Source organism: Nerophis lumbriciformis, linkage group LG19 (assembly GCF_033978685.3).
Source record: "Nerophis lumbriciformis linkage group LG19, RoL_Nlum_v2.1, whole genome shotgun sequence".
NCBI lineage: Eukaryota > Metazoa > Chordata > Actinopteri > Syngnathiformes > Syngnathidae > Nerophis > Nerophis lumbriciformis.
This window is the reverse complement of record NC_084566.2, coordinates 26081027-26100824: the sequence shown is the minus strand read 5'-3', so window position 1 is coordinate 26100824 and position 19798 is coordinate 26081027. Positions and strand designations below refer to the sequence as shown.

General features: G+C 45.5%; 2 protein-coding genes across 4 annotated transcripts in view; one reads left to right on the top strand and one right to left on the bottom strand.

The window, feature by feature from the left end:
* Positions 1–347: 347 nt before the first annotated feature.
* LOC133618584 (frizzled-8-like) lies at positions 348–2455 on the top strand. Its single transcript, XM_061979088.1, has one exon. It carries the CDS (start codon positions 483–485, stop codon positions 2229–2231), a length of 1749 nt encoding a protein of 582 aa, XP_061835072.1. The 5' UTR covers positions 348–482; the 3' UTR covers positions 2232–2455.
* A 680-nt stretch (positions 2456–3135) lies between these two features.
* LOC133618583 (ATP-dependent 6-phosphofructokinase, platelet type-like) overlaps positions 3136–19798 on the bottom strand; it is a 35714-nt gene continuing 19051 nt past the window's right edge. The window contains exons 12-23 of one of the 3 annotated variants that reach the window (XM_061979087.1): positions 16993–17062; positions 15884–16030; positions 15214–15284; positions 15024–15111; positions 12702–12854; positions 8472–8624; positions 7965–8129; positions 5153–5214; positions 4879–4990; positions 4705–4804; positions 4533–4638; positions 3136–3635 (exon numbers count right to left, since the gene is read on the bottom strand). In XM_061979087.1, the coding sequence (XP_061835071.1) occupies positions 3479–3635; positions 4533–4638; positions 4705–4804; positions 4879–4990; positions 5153–5214; positions 7965–8129; positions 8472–8624; positions 12702–12854; positions 15024–15111; positions 15214–15284; positions 15884–16030; positions 16993–17062 (1384 nt within the window). In that variant the 3' untranslated portion in view covers positions 3136–3478. The remainder of the gene's footprint in view (positions 3636–4532; positions 4639–4704; positions 4805–4878; positions 4991–5152; positions 5215–7964; positions 8130–8471; positions 8625–12701; positions 12855–15023; positions 15112–15213; positions 15285–15883; positions 16031–16992; positions 17063–19798) is intronic. The other 2 variants (XM_061979085.1, XM_061979086.1) reach the window with 2 other exon arrangements.

Here is a 19798-nt window from a genome sequence, read left to right as displayed (position 1 = left end):
CATAGCTGACTATTTTTTTGTAGTGTAACATATCTTGTTTATAGTCAATTAATTTCATTTTCCAATACAAACAAAGCAAGATCATTTGGATTTTTTACTAATGTCACAAACATACAATATGGGGATTATTCTGCATATACTGACTGACTTGGGTCAAAGTGCTCACAATGAGTGAATATTCTTGATTAGTATTTACTTGCACAGTAAGACTTATTTTGTGTATTGACCTCCACATGGTTATTAACATCATTGACTTACCCCCTCCCTCCAGGATCCTCCTGGGGGCGTGGCCTATCGTCTCCTCTATAAAGCTCAGCCCGCCCACCGCGCAGACAGCGTGCGTGGAGCCACTGAGGAGAACACACACACACACACACACGCGTGAAGACACAACAGAGTGAGTTCGGACCTGAGCATGACTTTTACCTCAAGCTTCGTGGACTGATCGGGACCAGCTGGCCCGGCGAGACCGCCTCGGAGCGATGGAGGGGCGGCTCATCCCGGCTTGGTGCGCGCTCTTCACCCTGGTGGTGCAGCAGTCCGTATGCTGGGGGGCCAAGCAGCTGCAATGCCAGGAGATCTCCGTGCCGCTGTGCAAGGGCATCGGCTACAACCACACGTACATGCCCAACCAGTTCAACCACGACACGCAGGACGAGGCCGGCCTGGAGGTGCACCAGTTCTGGCCGCTGGTGGAGATCAAGTGCTCGCCGGACCTGCGCTTCTTCCTGTGCAGCATGTACACGCCCATCTGCCTGGAGGACTACAAGAAGCCGCTGCCGCCGTGCCGGAGCGTGTGCGAGCGCGCTAAAGCCGGCTGCGCGCCTCTCATGAGGCAATACGGCTTCCCGTGGCCGGACCGCATGAGGTGCGAGCTGCTGCCGGAGCAGGGCCAGCAGGACCTGCTGTGCATGGACTACAACCAGAGCCAGAGCGCCGCTGCGGCCACCACGGCCGTGTCGCCGGTGCTGGCCAAGCCCACCAACCGGCCTCTGAAGCCGTACAGCCCGCGGAAGAAGGGCGGCTTCGCCAAGCACAAGCCGGCCGAGCCCCCTTGCGAGCAAGGCTGCCGCTGCCGCGCTCCGCTGGTTCCCCTGCCGGGCGCCGCGCACCCGCTGCTCGGCCGGGTGAGCACGGCTCAGATACCCGACTGCGCCATGTCGTGCCACAGCCCGTTCTTCAGCCCGGAGGAGCGCACCTTCACGGCCTTCTGGATCGGCCTGTGGTCAGTGCTGTGCTTCGTGTCCACGCTGACCACCGTGGCCACCTTCCTCATCGACATGGAGCGCTTCAAGTACCCGGAGAGACCCATCATCTTCCTGTCCGCCTGCTACCTCTTCGTGTCGGGGGGTTACATCGTCCGCCTGGTGGCCGGGCACGAGCAGGTGGCGTGTACGCGCGCGCACGGCGTGGAGCACGTGCACTACGAGACCACCGGGCCCGCGCTGTGCACGCTGGTCTTCCTGCTGGTTTACTTCTTCGGCATGGCCAGCTCCATCTGGTGGGTCATCCTGTCGCTCACCTGGTTCCTGGCGGCCGCCATGAAGTGGGGCAACGAGGCCATCGCCGGGTACTCGCAGTACTTCCACTTGGCCGCCTGGCTCGTCCCCAGCATGAAGTCCATAGCCGTCCTGGCCCTCAGCTCCGTGGACGGGGACCCGGTGGCGGGGATCTGTTACGTGGGCAACCAGAACCTGGACAACCTGCGGGGCTTCGTGCTGGCGCCGCTGGTCATCTACCTGTTCATCGGCACCATGTTCCTGCTGGCCGGCTTCGTGTCGCTCTTCCGGATCCGCAGCGTCATCAAGCAGGGCGGAACTAAGACGGACAAGCTGGAGAGGCTTATGATCCGGATCGGCGTGTTCACGGTGCTCTACACGGTACCGGCCACCATCATCGTGGCCTGCTACTTCTACGAGCAGCACAACCGCCAAGCCTGGGAGTTGGCCCACAGCTGCGGGTGCCCGTCGGAACCGGGCCGCCCCCGGCCGGACTACGCCGTGTTCATGCTCAAGTACTTCATGTGCCTCCTGGCGGGCATCACGTCCGGGTTCTGGGTCTGGTCCGGCAAGACTTTGGACTCGTGGAGGACTTTGTGCACGCGCTGCTGCTGGGGAAGCAAAGCCTCGGGGGGGTCCATGTACAGTGACGTCAGCACCGGGCTCACCTGGAGGTCAGGCACGGGCAGCTCGGCGTCCTGCCCCAAACAGATGCCTCTGTCGCGGGTGTGAGGAGATGGACGCGCCGTGTTTTGTGGAACTGCGTCGCTCATGGCAACGACGTGACGTCTTCAGAGTGCGCCATTTCAGTCGCACAACAGTTCAAACTTTCACACAGACGGGTTTCAGAGGGTATTTATATTATTATTGCTGCACACAGATGATGTAAATATGTATAATTGTCACTTTGATAGAAGAGTTTATTTTGAGAATAAAACATTTTTATGAAATTGTTACCAAGGTAATCTGCTCATTAATGGATCTACAAAAGTGTTTTTTTGATTGATTTATAGAGACTTTTATTAGTAGATTGCACAGTACAGTACATATTCCGTACAATTGACCACTAAATGGTAACACCCGAATAAGTTTTTCAACTCGGGGTCCACATTAATCAATGTTGCTCAATTCTAATGTATCATAGGGACAATATTTTTAATGAATACATCCTAGTTTTGTTGGAAAGGCATAACTAGATGCATCAGTTGTAACTATGTATACATTTATTTTACAATTGTTTAATTACGACTTAAGGGACAACCAAATATTTACACTGTCACTTTTCACTAAGCTATGTTTGCTTTTTTAAATAAGTGATACAAGCTGCACAAACGTTTATAGGTGCATATGTTTACCTAACACTGTCACTTTTCACTAAGCATGTTTGCTTTTTTTTTTTTTAAATAAGTGATACAAGCTGCACAAACGTTTATATGTGCATATGTTTACCTGAGTAAAAGTCGAAGATGACGAAATACTTATGTAAATAATACCCATACACTTCAAGCCCGGTGAACAAATGTTGTACTCTGCCTCCCTCTATCGGTCAAATAATGAACAGCTGCATTACGGAGCAACCTCCTGTTCTAATCCGGTCCAGGAGAAAGTGACATATATAAGAAGCACAAAGACAATCTCATGAACACAATCAAAGCTTTAATACTGCACACACACACACACGTACACAAACAGGATGCTGCAGACACTTGTAACAGCATTTGACAAAAACACACACTGATATACACACTTATGTTACACACGCAGATCACGACACAAAACATATTTTGCATGTTGTCCAAAGCAAATAAAAGCTATGTTTAAATACAGTACATCATTTGGAGTGCATATTTAGATCATATATATTAGAATTTGTGAGAATAACTAGCTACTTTCTTAAAGTGACAGCAGACGTGACTTTAGTGACGTTAGAGGACCTCCTCGGCAGGCGTGGGCGATAGGGGTGGCACCGTGGGGCGAGCTCAGATGGCCGAGGAGGCGTCGCCGTCCTTGGCCCGGTAGCGGCTGACATGTTCCAGCTGACCCGAGTCGGACACGTCGTAGCTCGTCTTGTACTTGGCCAGGATTTTCATCAGAGGGCGGAGCTTCAGCCACCACTGCTCCTTCGGGATCCTGTGTCTGGGGGCACAAGCGAGGAGTGTCCTTTAACGAGGTATGATGATGATGATGAATACAATGTGTACTAGAGATGTCTGATAATATCGGGCTGCCGATATTATCGGCCGATAAATGCTTTACAATGTAAAATCGGAAATTATCGGTATCAGTTTCAAAAAGTAAAATGTATGACTTTTTAAAACGCCGCTGTGTACACGGACGTAGGGAGAAGTACAGAGCGCCAATAAACCTTATAGGCACTGCCTTTGCATGCCGGTCCAGTCACATAATATCTACGGCTTTTCGCACACACAAGTGAATGCAAGCATACTTGGTCAACAGCCATACAAGTCACACTGAGGGTGGCCGTATAAACAACTTTAACACTGTTACAAATATGCGCCACACTGTGAACCCACACCAAATAAGAATGGGAACATCCGCACCGTAACACAACATAAACACAACAGAACAAATACCCAGAACCCCTTGCAGCACTAACTCTTCCGGGACGCTACAATATACACCCCTGCTACCCCCCCCCCCCCCCCACCTCAACCCTGCCCCCCCAAATTCCAAGATGCTGTTTTGAGGCATGTTAAAAAAAATTATGCACTTTGTGACTTCAATAATAAATATGGCAGTGCCATGTTGGCATTTTTTATTTGGGAAAACCTTGTTACTTTGTTTAATGCATCCAGCTGGGCATCACAACAAAATTAGGCATAATAATGTGTTAATTCCACGACTGTATATATCGTATCGGTTGATATTCGAATCGGTAATTAAGAGTTGGATAATATCGGAATATCGGCAAAAAAGCCATTATGGGACATCTCTAATGTGTACTCCTTTAGGTGGCAGCAATGCACGCTAACACAGACGCTCTGAGGTCAAGATAAAGACAAATGTCCTTACACAAAGTCCGTCTCGTCTCGTAGCTTGGACACGGGCTGGAAGACGAGCGCTCGGCGTCTCATCCCCAGCAGACATGCGCTCTCCTCAGAGTTGGCGAACACTCGTCCTGCGTGAACGACAAGAAACGTGTACATGTTTCAAGCGAGAGACAGTGTAACGTGCCCACGCTAACCTCCTTTGTACGCGTCCTTGAGGCTCTTCGTGATCCACTGGACCGCCTTCGCCGCTACTTTGGTGCCAAAGTTTCGGTCGAAAGGAGACGGAGCTCCGCCCTTTTCAACATAACACAATTCCAATAACTCAACTGTTACTATGTTTTATTTAACACATTGTGCGTGTGTGTAACCTGCTGCATGTGGCCTAAAATGTTCTTCCTGCAGTCAAAAACTCCTTTTCCCTCCTCAGTATACAGCTGGTAGATGAAGTCAGTGGTGAAATTCTCATTGCAGCTCTCATTCCTACACACACACACACGCACACACACACACACACACACACACACACACACACACACACACACACACACACACACACACACACACACACACACACACACACACACAGAGTAGAATAACTTAAATGAGGCTTCAAGAAGTTTATTAGAAATGAAGATGTCTTACCTAAGCACCAAACCTCTCTGGATGGTGGTCTTCATCTTATGGGTGAGATGTTCCACATTAGCCTGTATAGAAACAAAAATAATAATAAAGAATAATAATAATATTAATAATAATAATAATAATAAAACCTTACAAATTCAATAGGGTCCTCTGTCCCAAAGGGACATTGCGGCCCCTAAAAAACACTTCAGGCTACAGGATGAAAGGATGCAAATAGATGCTTTCACCACTGAGGGGCGTCATTGGTGCATCTCTAATATTGTTCTGTTATTATATGAGACAATATAATATTATATTATTTGTAGGTGTGGCAAAACTTCTACCACACATTAATTATTACATTTCCTCCTTATGCAAATATTGTAATTCAAATATTATTCTTGGTTATTGTGATTGTTTTTCATAGTCAATTAAAGGAAATTATAATAACAGATGGCACAATACAATTTTATTCAAATTATTTTTGAATATTCTTGTGTTTTCACATGGTCAACAACTTTGTTTTTTCATCATGTTTTAATTGTTTTCTTTTCAGCGTGACTTTAATCTTCCCTTCGTGACGTTCCGATCAAACCTTCAAGAAGTAGTTTCCCGTAAAAGTAATTGAACTACTAATATAATTCATCCTCTACCAGTTTTAATTTTGTTGACTAAAATTATGAGTCAACAAACTATTTTCCATGACTAGATTAATAAAGTGTTACTGATTCTGATTCTGAAAATAGGACAGTAACGACTTTAAAAAATGCATGTTGACTAAAATATTATGAAATTAATTGACAATTTAGTCAACAAAAAAAAACAAGACAAAAGTGTTGACAGAGACAAAATTCAATGATATTCAATTTCGTCTTTAGGCAGGCGGGATAAGTTATCCAATCACAGTTGCGTCTGGGAGAGGGGGGGGGGGGTTAAACCACAAGGGGGATCCATTTAGAACGACTGTCTTTGTAAGGCACAGGGTTTTGTTTGTCACTATGACTTCACGTCCGCTTTGCTTTGTTGCGGTGTAATGCACATTGAGGGCACACAAGCTTCAGCCTAACAATCAGTGGTGGACCGTCAGGGCCAGCAAAGCCTTCTCTGCTGGCCTAACATAACCAGAAATCATGATCACAATTAAAAATAAAAGTATTTTTTAATTTACTTTCCCTAAATATCTAAAAGTATTCATATTCTCTTCATGTCATATTATGCTCCTTCCAGTGCTGTTGTTTTTAGTTTTAGTTTGTAACCAATCAGAATTCAGCTAGCTTATGTTGCCATGCTGTACCAAATCTGCCCGGGGCCTTCAGAATCAACAATGCAGGCCTCCGTGCACTGTAAGTGAACGGGCACATACAGTTGATAGATAATTGCGATAGCCAATCAGATCACGAGTTGTTGTCAGTAAGGCCTTCTAGATGGCCTCACGTTGAACGTGAAATTTACGCGTCCTGTGATTAGATACTCACCGGGACCGTTAGCGGATGAATTTGAGAACACATACAGTTGATAGACAGTTGCGATAGTCAATCAGATCACAAGTTGTTGACAGTAACCTATCTAGGTAGCCTGATGTTAACGAGACTGAGTTCCAAAGTGAGTATCCATTCACAAGTTGCAATTTAGCAGGAAGCAGGAAGTGTTGCGCCGCCAGCAGAGAAATCACCGATTTGCAAGGCCATTTTCAAGAAGGATATTTAAAGAGAAACTACATCTTGTGAGACCATGTCGGCCAACCCCACCAGCTAGCTCAGCTTTCATCGCCGGCGTGGAGGAAAATCTGTGCACACGCGGGCCGTACTATTAAAGTCATGGCATTAAAACTGAAAAATAAAGACAACTTCAGATTGTTTTCTTTGTCTTACTTTGGCCAAAAATAGAACAAACACAGTCAGAAAATATTACAATAGAAATATAGAAAAAATACCAGCAGGTTCTAATAGTAATCAAATATCATCCCAGGGGCCATAGATAATTAATTTGCAGGCCAGACCTGGCTTTGACACATAGGAACTAGATCAGGGGTGTTAGACACGCGGGCCGCGAGACGTTATTATGCAACCCGCACCTTAATATGAAAATTTATTGTTAGTGCGGCCGGCAAGTTTTATATGAATGGCACTTGACAGCGTCACACTTGCCAACCCTCCCGAATTTCAGGGTGTGCCGTGATGGCACTGCCTTTAGCGCCCTCTACAACCTGCACTAACAGCGTGCCAGCCCAGTCACATGTTGTATTTGGCTTCTGTAGATACATGTAAGTGACTGCAAGACATACTTGATCAACAGCCATACGGGTCACACTGAGGGTGGCCGTATAAACAACTTTAACACTGTTACAAATATGCGCCACACTGTGTACCCACACCAAACAAAAATGACAAACACATTTCGGGAAAACATCCGCACCGTAACACAACAGAACAAATACCCAGAATCCCATGCAGCCCTAACTCTCCCGGGATACAATATACCCAGGATCGAACCCAGGACCTTCGTATTGCGAGGTACATGCACTAACCCCTGTACCACCATGCTGCTACATATGAACTTAACACCAATAAAACAACTGCAGACATGAATTGTAGATGACAGCCAAATATTTGTACCAGGAATTTAACTGCAAAAACTAAACTTTAGTCGACGAAATTTACTGTAATTTCACTGTCGGTAACGATGTAGCATAACGTTTTTGGAGCGGTGAATAATTACACTACCTGTTACTGTTAAACAATAACAGCGTAATTATATTTTTAGCAGCAAATAAAAAACACAGTTGTCATATTTGAAGAGGGATAAAAAAAAAAGGAGTGTTGCGGCGTCTGACCTGCAGGTCGCGTATGTCAAAGGGTTCCTCATAGATGTAGACGGTGTCAGCACCCGCCGCCAGCCCCCCCACGGTGGCCAGGTAGCCGCAATAACCGCCCATGGTCTCGATGATGAAGACCCGGCGCTTGGTGCCGCTGGCCGACTGCTTGATGCGATCGCACGTCTGGAAGGAAGGTGCCAGAAGCAAAGTGTTAACGCTTGATGAGCATAATGATATATTTAAATATAGGGGACTTTGCAATCCTTTGTAATAGTACTTACGTTACAGGGCGGCTGGAGCCTACCCCAGCTGATTTAGTGTATTGATTTTTTTTTTTTTAAATCTAAATTGACAAATATTTGTCAGTATGATGTATGAAAATCCTATTTACCTGTTGTGGTCATGTGGCCAGAGAAGGGCACCGTTACCATGGTGACATCACATCAACAATAACAACATGCAGCTGGTCGTCAATGTAAAAGAAGACTGTGTGTTTGTGTCACTCATCTGTCTGCACCCCCTTACCTCCACAATGGCGTTGAGGGAGGTGTCGGCACCAATGCTGAGGTCAGTGCCGGGCACGTTGTTACTTATTGTGGCAGGAAACATGCACATGGGGACGCAAAACTCCTCGTAGTTGGCCCGAGCCTCAAACAGCTGCAGCAGCGACTCGAAGGCCTGATGGCGGTATCGGGTTAGACCACCAGAGGGCGACATATATTTTCTTATGTCAGTGTGCACTGGCTAGCAGCCACCGTTACCATGGAAACAAGTAGGGGTTACCACTGTTTCCTATTTCAGTATGTGTGTGTTGGCTCTCTCTTTGGCTTCCCACTGGCCGAGATGGAATGGGAGTACTGGGGGGTGGGAAGAGGTCACGCTGGCTCACATGTCCAAGTGTTGAGTGACGAGATAAAGTTAGAGGCGGAGCCACCGAGAGACGGTCTTTGCAAATCAGGCCGCATTCCCAGCATGCAAGCGTGCTCCCAAACACGACAACACTAACACCTGCATCCCGCACACACAAGCACACACACACACACAGTAGGGCAAAGGTCAAAACCACACAATACCCCATGCACACTTACCTCAAACAAGCTTGATGCTACTTGTTAGCAACTTTACTTTAATTACCCGGATGACTTTTCATGGCTAAGATTAAAATCTTTGTCGACGTTTTTTTACGTCCTTGTAAGATGTTAGCATGTTTACACTAAAGCTGCTCTGGCAAAAATGCTGGTGTGTTTACACTAAAAACACAACAACATTACTTTCTGCCTACCTCAGCACTATATTGCATGGACTACATTGGCAAGAGCTGTAGTTCCTATAGTTATTATGTTATATAGAATGGAAACAGAACAAAAAACTTTTTCCTGTAAAACATAATTGAAAAAGTCTTTTAATTTTTCATGGCCAGCAAGGGTGACATCTTTGACACAACGTACCGTATTTTTCGGATTATAAATCGCAGTATTTTTCATAGTTTGGCCGGGGGTGCGATTTATACTCAGGAGCGACTTATGTGTGAAATTATTAACACATTACCGTAAAATATCAAATAATATTATTTAGCTCATTCTCGTAAGAGACTAGACGTATAAGATTTCATCGGATTTAGTGATTAGGAGTGACAGATTGTTTGGTAAACGTATAGCATGTTCTATATCAGTGGTTCTTAAACTGGGTTCGATCGAACCCTAGGGGTTCGGTGAGTCGGCTTCATGGGTTCGGCGGAGCGACTCATAGTGTAAATATAAACTTCTTCCTATCGGCGTATTATGGATACCCCCAAAGAATGTTCCCTCTAATTTTCCATCTGATTTGCAGGTGTGTAATTTGTTGTGAGTTCATGCACTGTGTCGGTTTTGTTCTTTGAACAAGGTAATGTTCTTGCACGGTTCATTTTATGCACCAGTAAAAAAACATATAACTTTGTCTTGAATTTGAAAAAATATATATATATATTACTAAATTGGCCCTAGTGTGTGAATGTGAGTGTGAATGTTGTCTGTCTATCTGTGTTGGCCCTGCGATGAGGTGGCGACTTGTCCAGGGTGTACCTCGCCTTCCGCCCAATTGTAGCTGAGATAGGCTCCAGCGCCCCCCGCAACCCCAAAAGGGATAAGCGGTAGAAAATGGATGGATGGATGGATTATTTTTCACTAAATAAGGGTTCGGTGGATGCACATGTGAAACTAGTGGGGTTCGGTACCTCCAACAAGGTTAAGAACCACTGTTCTATATGTTATAGTTATTTGAATGACTCTTACCATATGTTAACATACCAGGCACGTTCTCAGTTGGTTATTTATGCGTCATATAACGTGCACTTATTCAGCCTGTTGTTCACTATTCTTTATTTATTTTAAATTGCCTTTCAAATGTCTATTCTTGGTGTAGGGTTTTATCAAATAAATTTCCCCCAAAAATGCGACCTTTTCAGTGCGACTTATATATGTTTTTTTTCCTTCTTTATTATGCATTTTCGGCCGGTGTGACTTATCCTCCTGAGCGACTTATACTCCGAAAGACACGGTAAGACCCCTTCTTAATGCAAGCACTTAGTTTGATAGTTCTGGACCTAAAAATTATGCCTAAATGTAAAATTTCCCTCAAAATAGACACTGTAGTTATTTAAGGCTCGTTTTCCAACGAGTTTCAGCACATCTTAGAACCCCCACTTTTAGCTCTAAATAGTGGGCGGGCTTGCAACAGCCTGCTGATGTCACCTACAGAAGACTGGAGGCAATTTCATATTGCGTAGTACAGACCTGGGCAAATTAAGGCCAGGGTGCTGCATACGGCCCGTTAAGCTTTTCAATCTGGCCCGCCGGACATTCCCAAATATATTTTTTAGATCTTTAAGATGGAAACTGTAGCTGCCAGCTACAGTTTCCATTTACAGCTACTAGCTGCCATTATGATGTGCAGTGATCTACATTTCTGCCAGTGGGTGCTTGGTGTGTGTTGTCTCGATACCAATATTTTGGTACCGGTACCGGTAACAAAAGTATTTCAGTAATTTTCGGTACTTTTCTAAATAAAGGAGACCACAAAAAAATTCATTATTGGTTTTATTTTAACAAAAAAGTCTTAGGGTGATGTTTTCAAATGACCTGAATGTCTTGAACTATACAAAGTATTTCAATGGTTGGAATCTGCGCTTTTGCATGATATACTAGTTACTATGGTAATCTAAATCACAGCAGATCAGACGAGGCACCAAGCAGTGTGGGTGGGGAGCGTTTCCACAGAGTGTTTCCAAAGCGGCCAGCCTGAAATGCGGGTGTCGGGCACAGACGCGGAAGGAGATTTTTACAACAAAGTTCTAAAGCTTAGTAATATATCAGATTGTAAATGTTTTTACCCTATGCCAGTGTTTTTCAACCTTTTTTGAGCCAAGGCACATTTTTTGCGTTGAATAAATCCGGAGGCACACCACCAGCAGAAATCACTAAAAAACGAAACTCACTTGACAGTAAAAAGTCGTTTTTGGATATGACTTTAAACCATAACCAAGCATGCATCAATATAGCTCTTGTCTCAAAGTAGGTGTACTGTCACCACCTCTCACATCACACCCTTACTATTTTGTATTTTTTGCTGTTTTCCTGTGTGTAGTGTTTTAGTTCTTGTCTTGCACCTATTTTTTTGCTATTTTCCTGTAGCAGTTTCATGTCTTCCTTTGAGCGATATTTCCAGCCTCTACTTTGTTTTAGCAATCAGGAATATTTCAGTTTTTATCCTTCTGTGTGGGGACATTGTTGATTGTCATGTCATGTTCGGATGTACATTGTGGACGCCGTCTTTGCTCCACAGTAAGTCTTTGCTGTCGTCCAGCGTTCTGTTTTTGTTGACTTTGTAGCCACTTCAGTTTTAGTTTCGTTCTGCATAGCCTTCCCTAAGCTTCAATGCCTTTTCTTAGGGCCCCTCACCTTTTGTTTATTTTTGGTTTAAGCATTAGACACCTTTTTACTTGCATGCTGCTTCCCGCTGTTTCCGACATCTACAAAGCAATTAGCTACCGGCTGCCACCTACTGATATGGAAGAGTATTGCACAGTTACTCTGCTGAGCTTTAGACAGCACCGACACTCAACGACAACACATCATTTGCAGACTATAATTACTGGTTTGCAAAAAATATTTTTAACCCAAATAGGTGAATTTAGATAATCTCCCAGGGCACACCAGACTGGATCTCACGACACTAGTGTGCCGCGGCACAGTGGTTGAAAAACACTGCCCAATGCGTTCATATTTTACTGTGTTTGTTGCATTTTTGTTGCATTTCGCTTGATTGTAAAATATGTCGATTGAGAGGGGCTGTGACGTTCATGTGTTGTCAATATTATTTTATCGTTCATAGTTAATATTGTAAAACCCACATTCGTTATTTTCATGTACATTTTGGGTCTCATTTAGTAAAAAAAAAATGTAATTCCATTCCGTTTTTTAATGCGGTCTGTCGTAACGTTTTTAGCATTCAATCAGACATTATTGTGAGGTTTTGTATCAGTGTTCCTAAAGTTCGGTCATCTGGACGATATGGGTCCTTTAAGCTTAGCTATATACAGTAGCTATAGTCCTCGAGGGCCGGGTTACACAGTCATAGAAAAGTTGCCTGTCAAATTCACAAGAATCCATTTTGTCACACTAGCTGTCAATAAAGCCTCATAAAGCGCATTCAGGTGTATACACACACACACACACACACACACACACACACAGCGAGCAGGCCAGCCTCACTTACATCCGTGATGGCGTTGAGCGCCGTGTCAGAGCCGATACTGAGGTCTGAGCCCGGTATATTGTTGGACACCGTGGCGGGAACCATCACCATGGGCACGCAGAGCTCATCAAATTTGTCCCGCGCTGTGGAAAGTTCCAGTATTCCCATGTAGGCCTGCAGCGGTGAAAGCAGCCGGCATCTTATTGGCTATTAGGGACCCAGGGGAGTGGGGCCAGATGGAGATGAAGGCGATGACATTTTGTACGACTTAACACTGACGATGTTTGAGACAAAACAGACGCACGAACTGAAGACACAAGAAGACTCCTAGGACATCACAATGTGTTCTAGCAGGGAGGCTAATAGCACTAGCATCAGCTAATATGAGCTTGCCATGTATGACCTTTGAACCCTCAGACTCGTAACATGAAGACAATGACGCTGTTAAACACCTGTTGAAGACGCCAGCAGGTTGCGGGAGGGGCTTGCAAGGATTAGCAGAAAGAGTTGGGCTGCTACTCACATGGGCGGGGCTTGTGGCAACATAAAAGAAGTCAGGTAAGGCATGGGAGGAGCTTTAAAGAAGTAGGAGGAGCTTGCATGGGATTGTAGTGTGGGAGGGGCTTATAGCAATATAAGAAGGACTGACAGATGATGGAAGAAGTAAGGCAGGGGGTGGGGCTTGTAGGGACATACACTGATGGGAGAAGCCAATCAGAGAGAGCCAATCACATTGCACACACAAATGAAAAGCAAAACATTGAAATCCTAGCCAAGCTCAGTCACAATTTAACTTTCTTAACTGTTTCAAAATGTTACTGAATTCTAAAACTTCTAAATTTGTGAAAACAACAACATTAAAGGGGAACATTATCACCAGACCTATGTAAGCGTCAATATATACCTTGATGTTGCAGAAAAAAGACCATATCTTTTATTAACCGATTTCCGAACTCTAAATGGGTGAATTTTGGCGAATTAAACGCGTTTCTATTATTCGCTCTCGGAGCGATGACGTCACAACGTGACGTCACATCGGGAAGCAATCCGCCATTTTCTCAAACACCGAGTCTGTTATTTTCCGTTTTTTTCGACTGTTTTCCGTACCTTGGAGACATCATGCCTCGTCGGTGTGTTGTCGGAGGGTGTAACAACACGAACAGGGACGGATTCAAGTTGCACCAGTGGCCCAAAGATGCGAAAGTGGCAAGAAATTGGACGTTTGTTCCGCACACTTTACCGACGAAAGCTATGCTACGACAGAGATGGCAAGAATGTGTGGATATCCTGCGACACTCAAAGCAGATGCATTTCCAACGATAAAGTCAAAGAAATCTTCCGCCAGACCCCCATTGAATCTGCCGGAGTGTGTGAGCAATTTAGGGACAAAGGACCTCGCTAGCACGGCAAGCAATGGCGGCAGTTTGTTCCCGCAGACGAGCGAGCTAAACCCCCTGGATGTTTTGGCTCACACCGTCCCTTATGCCACCGAAGATGATCAAGAGAAGAATATCGACCCTAGCTTCCCTGGCCTGCTGACATCAACTCCAAAACTGGACAGATCAGCTTTCAGGAAAAGAGCGCGGATGAGGGTATGTCTACAGAATATATTAATTGATGAAAATTGGGCTGTCTGCACTCTCAAAGTGCATGTTGTTGCCAAATGTATTTCATATGCTGTAAACTTAGTTCATAGTTGTTAGTTTCCTTTAATGCCAAACAAACACATACCAATCGTTGGTTAGAAGGCGATCGCCGAATTCGTCCTCGCTTTCTCCCGTGTCGCTGGCTGTCGTGTCGTTTTCATCGGTTTCGCTTGCATACGGTTCAAACCGATATGGCTCAATAGCTTCAGTTTCTTCTTCAATTTCGTTTTCGCTACCTGCTTCCACACTACAACCATCCGTTTCAATACATGCGTAATCTGTTGAATCGCTTAAGCCGCTGAAATCCGAGTCTGAATCCGAGCTAATGTCGCTATAGCTTGCTGTTCTATGCGCCATGTTTGTTTGTGTTGGCTTCACTATGTGACGTCACAGGAAAATGGACGGGTGTATATAACGATGGTTAAAATCGGGCACTTTGAAGCTTTTTTTAGGGATATTGCGTGATGGGTAAAATTTTGAAAAAAACTTCGAAAAATAAAATAAGCCACTGGGAACTGATTTTTAATGGTTTTAACCCTTCTGAAATTGTAATAATGTTCCCCTTTAAAACAACACAAATAAGACAATATACTAATGGAATGTTTTACAATTAGTGTTTAGCAATAGCTTTTTACAACTGCAATAATGGAATATGAATGACATAACAATAATTAACAACGATGCAAAGGTTGCGTACCTCAAAGCCGCCGATGACGAGAAGCGCGTTGATGTTGTGGATCCTCATCTGCTCGGCTATTTGTGCCAAATGTTTGCCAGGAAGAGTTCTACAACAAAGTTCTTATTCTTCAGGACAGTTATCGCTGATAATAGATCACTACAACATATCCCAACAGACATCCAAGTGTCAAAAAAAAACTGTCATTCACCTCTTCGTCCCGAGCAGAGAGCCTCCTTGACCAGTCCAGCCTCCGACGTCGCCCCATTTAATTTCCTTGATCTGATTTTAAAAACGACAAAAACAATAACAATTCCTTCAAGTGTTATTTCTCAAAAATAAATTCAATTTGTGACCATTTTGTTGAGGGGTGTGAATTCTCTCTCAAGGCTTTCATTGTCTTATTTTTAAAACAGTTCGTTATTTGTTAGCTTATTTGTTTGCTAGCATCGCTGTACAATCTCATGTCATGATAAATGCTCGCAAGCAGCACGACAACACCCGCACACTGTCTCTTATCTCGGCGACCAAGTGACAGTGGAGTGGCAACATGGTCACTTCCTGCTTGGCGCCAGTTGTCACGGTGACCTGAGAGGAATGTTTTTTTCCTCTGGGTTGAATTTAGCGCTGGCCGATAGCTGTTAGCTTAAAAAATAGCACGCGCAGGCTGAGGCTAATTTTAGTGCTTTGACCCCAGACGCCAAAGGAATGCGGAAAGTGAGCTTGTGATCACCATGGAGACAAGGACGTGTGGTTAATAAGGTGACAGCAGTGTTTGTTATTCCTTAAAATACTTCAACCAAATAATGTCATACTTTGAAGGTAAGGTAGTTCTCTGCAGATAGGTTAATGCTGTAAGCTATCTTTAGCCGAGCTCTCACCTGCCCCTTGTAGAACCCTTCAAAGCCGTCGCTCACTGCGAACATTTTATGCCCTTCGGTGATTCCCACCCTGACGGCTGAGCGCACGGCGGCGTTCATGCCAGCGGCAGGCGCGCCGACGTTCAAAACTGCCACATTGAAGGAGCTCTGAAAAGGACCAAGAAGACAGCAGGTTGTTATCTGAAAAGCCAGGGGGATGAGGACAATCAATGACATCTGGAATGTACTCCCAAGTGGGGCGACCTGGGCAGAACTTTTCCCCTGAGCAGAACCAGGCTACGATGATCCTACATGCAAGAAGCTCCATGCTGCTACAAGATGCAATTAGGCAGCAACAGATACTTCCTAACTTTTGACATCATTCCAGTGCACACAGGTGGTGTACATCATGTGACATATTCTCCATGCGTCTGTCCAGCACTAGTGCACCCACACACAAACAAGCGGGTTGCCACAGCAACCAGACAGCTTGAGAGGCGCTCAGGGTCAGTGACAAAGCATTGTGTCAAATGTTGAAACTTTCTAATCCAAAATTTTTCAAAAAAGCAAAAAACTAACAAAGTCTGCTGCTCGTCCACTTTCACTTTCCATAAAGTGACTGCACTTTTGGTGAAAATGTAACAAAAACTGCAACTTCAAAGCCAATCAAATCAAAGGAGAACACAGCAGGGCCTGTTAGCTTGCAAGCTAGTGCACGTCTTTGCATGTGCAATGCTAGCTAGCTAACGCACGTCTTTGCATGTGCAATGTTGACGCACGCTCGCTAGCTAACGTACGCCTTTGCAATGCTAAAGACTTCAGCAAAGACAAACATCACTGATGATGTTTGTGAAGCTTTTTCTTGGCCTCGTGTGTGAAAAGACACATCAGTTAAGACAAAAAGTGTCTGAAATAGTAACACTAATTCAGTGCTATAGAAGACAAATACGTAAGCTCCGTCTTCTGGTCTCTTATTGGACAGTTAGTGAGACAAAAAGACCCACAATGCATCTGTGCAGGATGTACCTTCATATGCTAACCTCAGATTGGCTGGAGGAGAGAACATTACATTATTTAAATCTGTAATTTTATAATATAAAAAGAATAATGTCATACAAAATGAGACTTACGCTTGGAATCTCTGAGTCAGCATTGCGGTAGGAGAGAAGTCTGTAAGTGATCAAGTTGTTCTCAAAGCTCCTGCAAGCACACGTTACATGCAACAGGTGAGGGATGACGTCAAGGTCAAGAATGAGTCCTATCGGGTCTTTTTGGCTCATGGGACTCTGGAGGTAGTTGAAAGTTACGGAAGGCTAAGCTGTGTGCCACTGAGCAGTCACCGAGGAGTTCAAGGAAGCCACTGTGAATGACTTCCAGGCAACTTCAAAGACATTCTGAACCACCATCCCCCGTCTCAGTCAAGAGAAGCTCTGCACGGTCAGCACCATGTATGTGTTGTGGACCGGTGGAAGGAATTACTTTGAAAACCTGCTCGATCCCACTGACACATGTTCCAATGAGTGGCTGGGGACTGTACAGTCGACTCCTTTATCTCTGGGACTGAAGTTGCCAAGGTGGTCAAAAAGCCTCTTGGTGGCATGGACCTGCGGGGAAGTGGCATCCACCTGAAGTTCCCTAGATGCTCTGGGGATATCTTGGTTGACACAACTCTGCTGCTTCGCATGGAGGCAGTACCTCTCGATTGGCAGACCGGGGTGGATGTTCCTCTTTTTAAGAAGGGCAACAGCATGGTGTGTTCCAACTATTGTGGGATCACATACCTCAGCCTTGTTGGTAAAGTCTATTCAGTGGTACTACAGAGGACGGCCCCCCAGCAGTAAGTCAAACTAATTTCCAGTGAGAGTTGGACTGCACCAGGGCAGCCCTTTGTCACCGATTCTGTTCATAATTTTTAGAGACAGCATTTGTAAGCAAAGCCAGAGTCTTGAAGGGTTCCGGTTTGGTGTTTGTAGGATTAGGTTTTGACTATTTCTGGATGATATGGTTCTGGTAGCTTCATCAGACCGTGACCTTCAGCATTCACTGGATTGGTTCGTAGCCCAGTGTGAAGCGGCCAGGATAACAATCAGCACCTTCAACTCCAAGTCCATGGTTCTCGCCTGGAAAAAGGTGGAGTGCCATCCATGGGTCAGGCATGAGATGCTTCTTCAAGTTAAAGAATTTAGGACCAATTGATTGGTGCAGCATCTGCATTGATCGAACTGTTGTGGTAAAGCGACATCTGAGCCGAATGTCAGAGCTTTCCGTTTACCAGCCGATCTACATTCCTAGCCTTACCTATAGTCATCACCTATAAAACAAGCATACATATGTATATATATATATTTATTATTTATTGTGGTCTCATATTTTGGACACTCAGGTGAAGAGAGGGGCAGAGCTTTTTACCGATCAACACCTGATGGTGAGTTGGCTCTGATGTTGGGGTAGGATGCCGGACAGACCTGGCAGGCCCAAACGCATTGTGAGGGTCTGCTGGGAACGTCTAGCAGAGTCTCCTGTCAGAGAGGCAAAAACTCGGACATGGGAGGAGTTTGGGGAAGCCATGGAAAACAACTTCCAAATGGCTTCGAAGCGATTCTGGACCACTATCCTCAGCCTCAGGAGGTGGGAAGCAATGCACTGTCAACACCATGTATGGTGAGGATGGTGTTCTGCTGACCTGGACTGCGGATGTTGTGGATCGGTGGAGGGAATACTTTGAAGACCTCAATCCTTACACGTCTTCCTATGAGGAAGCTGTGCCTGGGGAATCTGTGGTGGGGTCTCCTATTTCTGGGGCTGAGGTTGCTGAGGTAGTTAAAAAGCTCCTCGGTGGCAAAGCCCCGGGGGTGGATGAGATCCTCCCGGAGTTCCTTAAGGCTCTGGATGCTGTGTGGTTGTTTTGGTTGACAAGACTCTGCAACATTACGTGGACATCGGGGGCGGTACCTTTGAATTGGCAGACCAGGGTGGTGGTTCCTCTCTTTAAAAAGGGGAACCGCAGGGTGTGTTCCAACTATCGTGGGATCACACTCCTCAGCCTTCCCAGTAAAGTCTATTTAGGTGTACTGGAGAGGAGGCTTCTGGTAGAGCAGTGTGGTTTTCGTCCTGGTCGTGAAACTGCGGACCAGCTCTATACTCTCGGCAGAGTCCTTGAGAGTGCATGGGAGTTTTCCCAACCAGTCTACATGTGCTTTGTGGACTTGGAGAAGGTATTCAACCGTGTCTCTCGAGAAGTCCTGTGGGGAGTGATTAGAGAGTATGGGGTGTCGGACTGTCTGACTGTGGCGGTCCGCTCCCTGTGTGATTGGTTTCAGAGCTTAGTCCGCACAGACCCGTTTTCAGTGAGGGTTGGACTCCGCCAAGGCTGCCCTTTGTCACCGAATCTGTTCATAACTTTTATGGACAGAATTTCTATGCGCAGTCAGGGTGGTGAGGGGATCCGGTTTGGTGGCTGCAGGATTAGGTCTCTGCTTATTGAAGATGATGTGGTCCTGATGGCTTCATCTGGCCAGGATCTTCAGCTCTCACTGGATCGGTTCTCAGCCGAGTGTGAAGCGACTGGGATGAGAATCAGCACCTCCAAGTCCGAGTCCATGGAAAATGGTGGAGTGCCATCTCCGGGTTGGGGAAGAGATATTACCCCAAGTGGAGAAGTTCAAGTACCTCGGAGTCTTGTTCATGATTGAGGGAAGAGTGGTTCGTAAGATGGACCGGCGGATCGGTGCGGCATCTTCAGTATTGCGGACGCTGCATCGATCCGTTGTGGTGAAGAAGGAGCTGAGCCGGAAGGCAAAGCTCTCAATTTACCGGTCGATCTACGTTCCCATCCTCACCTATGGTCATGAGCTTTGGGTTATGACCGAAAGGACAAGATCACGGGTACAAGCGGCCGAAATGATCTTCCTCCGCCGGGTGGTGGGGCTCTCCCTT